General features: G+C 36.7%; 1 protein-coding gene across 1 annotated transcript; it reads left to right on the top strand.

The window, feature by feature from the left end:
* The first annotated feature begins 1884 nt into the window (after positions 1-1884).
* ccl32b.3 (chemokine (C-C motif) ligand 32b, duplicate 3) lies at positions 1885-2625 on the top strand. Its single transcript, XM_056451102.1, has 3 exons — positions 1885-2004; positions 2149-2263; positions 2347-2625. The coding sequence occupies exons 1-3, from the start codon at positions 1944-1946 to the stop codon at positions 2534-2536; spliced, it is 366 nt and encodes a 121-aa protein (XP_056307077.1). The 5' UTR covers positions 1885-1943; the 3' UTR covers positions 2537-2625.
* Positions 2626-9459: the final 6834 nt, after the last annotated feature.

Here is a 9459-nt window from a genome sequence, read left to right as displayed (position 1 = left end):
GCCATATTTTTTTATTATGACAGTTTACTCTCTACATTTTTTCCAATGCAAAAAAGTCAGATTTTGGTGACACGTCCTGAAAATGCTCAAGTCACCACTATATACTATTTGCACAGCCATTTGAGAACTACAGTAAAGTTACACATCACTGCATTTAGTGAGGCATCACTGCATTTAGTGAGGCATTTGAGTACAAGACACTGAAACTGTATGTTTCACATTTTTACAGCATCTGCCCTTTAAAATTCCAGTTTACAGTATTCACAGCATTGTGCAAAAGAATAAAATCACCCTTATTTTCAACAAACGTAAACTTCCTTTGGGTAGAGCTGTGCACGAATACATATATATATATATATATATATATTTTTTTTTTTTCTTTTTTCTTTTGTATTTATTTTTTTGAGTGTCCAGAAAGCTGGGTTAACTTACCATCTGCTAAACCCTGAACTCTCGGTTGATTAACCCAAAACCTGCTTACAGCGAGTATGTCGGTTCCAAAACAGCTGATAAGAGTTAGTTAAATCAAGCTCCTGGAGATAACCACAGGTTAATGCATGAGCATGTCGCATACCTGAAGGCATTTTCAGTAGGTCGCAGTAGAATTTACAAGTCACCACAGAAAGTCATGGTGAGAAAAAAAGACCAATGCACTTTACAGAGGCGGAGGTGGAGGTTTTAATCACAGATTACACATGCCACCCTCCCTTTTATTGTAATGAAAAATGAAACTTCTCCTTAACATCCTTTTTGAGTGTGTTATGTAACCATTCGTGCATTTAATTTTCCTGCCATTAATTTCTTAAGGCCACAATACTGATGTGTATTGACTAGTAAAAAAGGCTAATAGAAATTGTATTCCGTCTGGGGCTAGAAGAACTCTGTCCAAAGTCATAATTAAACACAGAAACATTCTCTTTAGGGTAATATTTGATTAATGGAGCTATGTATAAAACACTCTAGTATAATATTCTTTCTGTCATGTAGCTAATAGAAAGGAGGCTGTGGCCTGTCTAACTAAAATAATGGTGTAGCTTCACAACAACCCTGACTTAAGCCCAATTGAGCATCTCTGGAGAGACCTAAAAATGTCTGTCCACCAACATTTACCATCCAACCTGACAGAACCGGAGAGGAGTTGCATCTTTCCCAAAAAGACTCATGGCTGTATTAGATCAAAAGGGTGCTTCTACTAAACACTGAGCAAAGGGTCTGAATACTTAGGACTGTCTGCAAAAATGTCAACAATGTTTTTCTGTCGATATGGGGTGCTGTGTGTACATTAATGATGGAAAAAAGAGCTTGATTTTAACAAATGGCTGCAATATAACAAAGAGTGAAAAAATTAAGAGGGTCTGAATACCCACTGTACTTACTTCAGAATCTGTCTTATCTCATGAACAATGGTTAAATAACTTATGTTAGGGTAACTATAAAATATGACTAAGAAGTGTATCCAAAATTTAAGAAACTGTAGGTATCGAATTTATAAAAATGTAATTAAAAAATAAAACTGTTCTCTGATTTATGGTCTTCATATATGAAACATTACATGTAAATACAAAAAGATCTCACATGTATTGTATATCTCAAAAATTTGTATTCTGACATCACAGAGCTGAGCAATTCTGGTCTATTGCTGGATATGTATTCTTGCAGAGCAGCTTCATTCATCATCTAGTGTTTGCACCCACACTGTGGCGAACTGCGTGGGTGACCAGACTGTCATATCATCACTAGCGCCTTTTTCCACTTAAACACACATAGAGGCTTACTTCTTTAGCATACTCTCTCTTACATATACACTTTCCCCATTGGGGGGAGTGGGGGGTGGGTGGGTTGAGGTTTGTGAGCGTGCGTGTGTGTGTGAAGAGTGGAGGAAATGAAAGTGTGAAATATAAGGTTGTGTAAAGAGTTTCAGTCAATCTGTCTGCACAGTCGTGATGAGTTCAACTATCAGTTTTCCTTTCTGCCTTGCGCTGTTTTTGCTCTGCTTTAATGCAGGTGAGTGTTGTCATGCTTTCCATGTTTACAGTCAGGATGTCTGAGAAAAGTAGATGTTTGAAGGCTTAAATAAATCTAAAGTTAAAACTGTGGTTTAATGTTGTAATTGTAAAGAAATATGACTGTCATTTCTTTGTCTTGCAGCAACTAGCCTGCGTTTAAACTGCTGTTTGAGTACTAGCAAGATAAACATACCTATGAAGAAAGTTGTGGATTATACAGTCCAGAAAGCAGGAATTTGCCCTATCGATGCCATTATGTAAGTAGATTTTCACACTACATGAATTTAAGTTTCTATGAAACCAAAGCTGACATTCTAATATTGAATAATTTTTTCAATAGTTTGTCCACCGTAAAAGGGAAAAGGATTTGTTGTGATCCCAACACTGAATGGATCAAAAAGGCTATGAGAAAGGTGGACCAGAAGAAGCTGAGACAACAAAACTCTGATTTAAAAGCTTTGCCAAATCCAAATGGCAACAGAAAAAAGAAAAATGGACGCAGACAAAACTTAAACAAAAGTAAAAATTGATAGTTTTATTTTTTGGTTGCTTCAGTAATGTAATTTTGAACTGGTGTCAGCTGATATGAACCTAAACTGTAAAAAATATCTGAATATTTTATAATTAACAGTTTCAGTTTTTTTGTGCTCTCCGTTTATTTATTGTTGTAAATTGCATTGAAACCTTGATCTCTGTTCTGTCGACTTTTGATGTTGAAAATTCAACTCCACAGTTTAGAAAAGTGACTTTTATTGACATTTGAGAAGTTTGAAATAATATAATGTATAAGAAATAATATATAAAATAAGTCTTTAATATCTAGATAATAACAGAAAATCTACTGGCAGTTTATTACATGGTTTTGTTCTGTAATATAAAAACATCATCCCAAAGAGTCACCTTAAACTATAAACATGTTAATAAAAGTCACATCTTACAACATTTTAAGGTTAAAGTTTTTATAAGAAAGATCAAGGTCCCATTATGCAATTTAAAAACATAATAAATCGAGAAAAACAAAAACATGAATCACAAAATATGGAAAACTGCTAATTTTAGGACATTTTTTACGGTGTTAGTCCAAAATTAAATTCATGACTTTTTCATGCTGAATGTTGATGTTCTCTCTCTTTCTGTCTTTTGAAATAAATTTATTCTGCGTCACAGATTTGATCAAGAATGTATTTTTGTAATTTGTATTCATTATTTTTATAATTAAATAAACATATTTACAATTATAAAATCAAGTTGTGTGTTTTTTTTTCTCCAGGAATTAGATTTTTTGTATTGTACAATAATGCATTGTTTTGTATTTATTTATAATAGAAAATTGTAAAGAAAAAAGTAAGCCAAATTATGTATATTAGTAATATACTTAAGATATTTTGATATATCATATAATATAATCAGTTAAATATCATAATTTCAGCGTGACTGCTTTAACCACAAAGCAAACCTGTTTCAGGTCAGTTTTAAAAGACCTGGCAGTTAATTTTTAACATGCAGGAACTGAATCCTTTTAAAAGTAATTCAGAACTAATTATTTTTAAACACAAATACGCAGACTGCAGTGTGCTTTATGACATTTTATTAATTATCGGATTCAGATGTATATCCTGAACTTCTTTTACGGCTTTTATAAGATGCTGATTCAACAATGACCACCAGGTGGAGTTATATGATAGAGGATGCACCAGAAATCCATTATTACATTAAACATAAACTTTTAAAGGACATTTGTAACGATCATTTGCGGGTGGTATATTATTGTGTCTTGAGGGACCATTTCATAACCTAAATTTAAAGTATGTTTAATTTTAAGTGGCTTGCTTCTATTTTCAGTCTCCATTAAAATCGACCACAAATATATTAATGTGTTTACTTTAATGCATTGCATTCATTTCAAAGTACTAAGCGCTTAAATAGATGTTTTTATATAACTACACCCATTTGAAATGGGCTTCCGAGAAGATATTCTGGACAGGAACTTGTCCAGGAAGCTTTTCGTGGTTCTGCTTTGTGGTTTGTGAGTTTCTTTATACAGTACGTTTCTTTAGTTTCTTTTCTTTTTTCTTTTCTTTCCCCGGTTTTACTCTAATTCATGTGCCTCTTTTTTTCCTTAGTTTCTGTTTCTGTCTCCATTCATAATCTTCGTCGGCGTGTGTGTGTGTGTGGAGTGTCGTAGTGTGAAATGAGACACCTGCTGCTGCGTAGTGTTCTTCTCATCAGTCTGTGTGTAATGCGCTGGAAAACACACCTGCTCCCCCGTCGGAGGACAACATGGCCGACACTCTCATGAAACGGTAGATTGGTGAAAGACATCATTGAACAGACACGCGCACACACACGAAAACAAAGGAGTAACAAAAGGTATATTTTAAAAACCAGAAGGTAAGATAACAAAGCTTTGTAATGAGACAATGCTTGAATGTGTATACAAAGAGATAAAATGCTCTGAAAAAAATTTATTCAAAGATGATTGCTTGGATTTACTCAATTTTTTTTTACGTTAAGTGGTTGTAAACAATTTATTTGGGCTGAATTTAAACAAACAAATTAAGTTAAACATTATTAAATTCAATTTATTAGTTTAAATTCAACACAAGTAAATTGTTTGCAACACTTTTTTCAAGCACTGGCTGGATCAGTTGGCATTTCTGTGTGGAGTTTGCATGCCATGTTTGCGAGGATTAACTCCGGGTGCTCCGGGTAACCCCCTAGTCCAAAGACATGTGGTAGGTGAATTGGGTAAGCTAAATAGTGTATGTGTGTGAATGCAAGAGTGTATGTGTGTTTCCCAGTGTTGGGTTGCAGCTGGAAGGGCATCTGCTGCGTAAAACATATGCTGGATAAGTTGGCGGTTCATTCTGCTGTGGCGACCTCAGATTAATAAAGGGACTAAGCTGAAAAGAAAATGAATAAAATGCAAAAAGTATATCCAACCTTCTAGCCACGATTGGAAAACTGATGTAAATTAAGTATCCATATTACACAAATGTATATTTCAAGTTAATCAAGTTTGCCAAAATATGTTGTGGTTTTCATGTTAATAATACATTAACGGTAGGCCTACTTTAAAATAATGTATTTAGTTCATTTCATTTCCCTCCAGCTTAGTCCCTTATTTATTAGGGATCACCACAGCAGAATGAACCGCCAACTATTCCAGCATATGTTTTACGCAGCAGATGCCCTTCCAGCTTCAATCCAGCTCTGGGAAACACCCATACACTTTCACATTCATACACGCACTCATACACTACGGGCAATTTAGTTCTATTGTATTTAATGTAACAAATAAACAGTGAACAATACATTGATGACGGTATTCAGCCTATATGTGAGCATATTAATAGTAAATTATATAGAGTTATTAAATTAATATGTTTATAATCATCCCATCTAAAGGATTTGTGAGACTTAATACTATATACTTTAAAATGTAATTAAAAAGTATGTTTGTTTATTAATTTAGTATAAAGTTTGTTTGTTTATTTAACATGTTAATACTATTACTGTGATTTTTATGAAATAAATTATGCCTTGGAGACAAATTTAAAACATTTTTAACATGCAAATGTAAAATTCATGACAGCTAAATTTACTTATGAAATTTACTTATTGTATGGCTTACCTTATTTAACGTATGATTATCTTGTTTTATAATGTCAACAAGGTATTCAGTTTTTCAAGTTATTTATTGACAATTATATAGTACTCTCTCTTTTATTATTATATATTTATTTTAAAGCAAAACAGTATTTGCTTTTCCTAATAAAAAAAATAAAATGAAGATTTGTTTTTTTCACAGTACATTACACCACCAGACAGAAACAGCCACTGACCTTATTCCTTCTGACATCTTGGGCTCTGGAGAGACAGTGTTATCATTGCAGGTTATGAATATCGACTATATACAGTAGATCAATACAGAGACCTTTCACATAGACCACAGCTATAATGCAGAGCAGATGAAGCCGTTCCATCATTTTCTCTCAGGTAGAACCGAGACTTACAGGCGACTGCATTTTGTTCATCTGAACATCCATGTCTCTCATTCATTTTGGAGCTATATAGACCAATAAAACTCTGAACAGGATTAACGCCAGCAAAGCTTGTGTCTCATTGTCTGAAGAGCCACATTTTGTTATGATTACTGTGGAAAAGCATCGAAAATATAATGTAACTTCAGGTTGGGATTTAAATCCTGCTGTTTTTGCTCTTTCTTTTTCTTGATTCCTTTTCCAAGGGTGGCTGTACAGAAGAGATATGGGACTAGAGTTTGCTTAAGGGATTTTCGCTGTTTTGAATAGAAAGGTTAACTGGGGTCATGGCGGACCAGAGACAGAAAACAAGCTGTGCACTTCTGATTAGGAAACGGTCTATATGTTGAGGATTTGTGGTTTTGTCAAGGGACCCAGAGGTTTTAAGAAGAGATGGTGTTAATAAAGTCAACATACGGTCAAAAACAATCATCTCAAGCGATTGAGGTAAGACAGGTCAAATAATGTTTGTAAAAGATAAGAGTTAATTTTTCCAGATACACCGACACAAGCTCTGTTAATGCAACAGAAATATCTGCAATGCAAGGCAATCTAATCCTATTGCAGCAGCAATAAAAATGAGAAGTTCACAATCGAGGAGTATGCATTCTTAAAAATATCCCTCGTTCTCTTGAGTATTTGTAGTCCAGAAGCCTGAAGTTGCATAACTCTGAAGGAAAACCCTGCATGTTGACCTACTTAAAGAGAATAGGCTGTTTAATGTCTCTGCAGCCAAACGCACGCTGGATGTCTTATCTCTAAATATTGATTAAATTAGGTAGAGCAGCTGTTTGATAATGAGATCTCAAATAATTACAAAGACTAATCCGCACCGGAGCATTACGGATTGATCCGATGCCGTGCCTTGAAAAGGAGGAGAAGCAGGATTCTTTGTCGGGTTTCATCTTTGACGAGGATGATGGAAGCCGAAACCCAACAAATTCGAGTGATGTGCAACATCACAGAGCCGACACTGAAAAAAACATTCTATCTTGGTTATTATATAACCACGCCAGAGGGATGGGAGTCTTTTTGCTTCTCTGTGATCTAACAGAGACATCCAGTGCCCTCTAAAGTGTTGCAGAAGAAGACATTCTGAAACATTACAAAATCAACTAATCTGACAATGGTTTGTTCTTCCAGTGGTGTGTTGTGTAAGTCTGTGGGAAAACTGCAGAGAGAAAAACGATAGAGATATTGGGTAGGCTTGAATTGTTTGCTTGAGTTCTACATATTGATTAATTAGCAGTATGTTCTTTGAACGATGCCTCAGTCTGTTGTCAGTATGTGTATACAGTACATACAAATACTGACATAAGCCAGATACCTAATCAGCCAATTCCATGGCATCAGCTCAATGCATAATATTCATTCATTCTTTCATTCATTTTCTTTTCAGCTTAGTCCCTTTATTAATCTGGCGTCACCACAGCGGAATGAACCAGCACATGTTTTACACAGCGGATGCCCTTCCAGCCGCAACCCATCTCTGGGAAACATCCATACACACTCATTCACACTCACTTTATGGACAGTTTAGCCTACCCAATTCACCTGAACCACATGTCTTTGGACTGTGGGGGAAACCGGAGCGCTCGGAGGAAACCCACACAAACGCAGGGAGAACATGCAAACTCCACACAGAAATGCCAACTGACCCAGCCGAGGCTCGAATCAGTGACCTTGCTGTGAGGCGACAGCACTACCTACTGCGCCACTGCATTGCCCCTCAATGCATAATAAATGTAAATTAAAAACTAACATTTGAAATTTGAAAAACAACACTGGTCAAACTTAGAGAGTACTTTAAGACACATCTCGGTTATTGGTGTTAGTGCTAAAAAGTGTTGGAGCTAAAGTGTTCTAAAGTGACTGAAACTCTCCAACAATACTAGGTAGTAAAGAATTCTGGCCCAGATTTGGCATGAATCTGGCACAGCACGCTTTCAACCGGCACTGGCATACAGCATATGGGCAAAATATGGCAATGGTTTGACAGAGGTGGCACCGTCTTTAAGGCGGCACACAATACTTGGCCCAGGTATTAATAATTGATATGTGGGTCATGTAAGTTTGGCCTATCTTGACCCACATTTAAAATACATTTTTATTATTTTCAAATAAAGCAAAAAATTCTACTAATCAGGTCGTTTTGAGAAAAAGCAAGCCCATAGCACGCCTAAAGTGCAATGATTCATGGGTTTATCAATTTCATTGCAGTCGTGACACACCATATCTGGCCCAGTTCAGGCTCAGTTACGGGTTACTAACTTGGCTGAGACCTGGCCCAGATATGGTCCATGTTAAGCCCTTGTCTGGAAGCCATGACTTGGTCCAGTCATGTATCATAACTCACTGCATCATGTGGGCCAAGCAAAAGCTGATTGTGTGGGCCAGAGCTGGGTCAGAGATATTATGCTATGTGCGTAGTTTGTTTAGATGAGATAGGCCAAAGGGATGACGATATCAACCATATTAGAGAAGCTGATCAATTTAATTCCAAGATTTTAAGACCAGGGTGTCACGGTGGCACAGTGGGTAGCACGATCGCCTTACAGAAAGAAGGTGACTGGTTCGAGCCCAAGCTGGGTCAGTTGGCATTTCTGTGTGGAGTTACATGTTCTCCCCATGTTCGTTTGGGTTTCCTCCGGGTGCTCTGGTTTCCCCCACAGTCCAAACACATGCGGTACAGGTGAATTGAATAAGCTAAATTTGCCGCTGTGTATGAGTGTGAATGCGGGAGTGTATTGGTGTTTCCCAGTGTTGGGTTGTGGCATCCGCTGCGTAAAACATGCTGGATAAATTGGTGGTTCATTCCGCTGTGGCGACCCCTGATTAATATAGGGACTAAGCCAAAAAGAAAATGAATTAATTAATAAATGATTTCAAGACCAATGAAATCTTGACACTGCAGTCTTCTTATTGCATCTTAACAATAGCACTAGCTCATTCAAGACCACCAGAAAGGCTGGCCATCCATTAAAGACAAATGTACAAGAGGACAGAATGTGGAGAATCTCAATGGGCAATCAATTCAGCACTGCCAGCTCAGCTCTGATCAGAGTAAGGATCTCAATGTACTGTGACTGAAAGCCCACTCTAGAGTGACCAAAGCTCTCATCAGCAAAAAAAATCAAGGATTACCTTTCCGTGCCTTCATCATCTAATCAGACAGCAATTTTTATGCACTCAGGCCTGAGCCAGGTTAGTACCTGGATAGGAGACCACGTGGGAAAACTAGGTTGCTGTTGGAAATTGCATCAGTGAGGCCAGCAGGGGGTGCGATCTGTGTGGGTCCAAATACTCTAATATAGTAATGGGACACTATATTGTTATTGAGCACCATCTCTCGAAGGAGAGGTTCTTGAACCAAGGTCCTGACTCTCTGCAGTCATTAAACATCCCATGTC

The sequence above is a fragment of the Danio aesculapii genome, chromosome 24 (assembly GCF_903798145.1).
Source record: "Danio aesculapii chromosome 24, fDanAes4.1, whole genome shotgun sequence".
Lineage (NCBI taxonomy): Eukaryota > Metazoa > Chordata > Actinopteri > Cypriniformes > Danionidae > Danio > Danio aesculapii.
The sequence above is the reverse complement of the archived record's forward strand: the minus strand, read 5'-3'. Positions and strand labels throughout refer to the sequence as shown.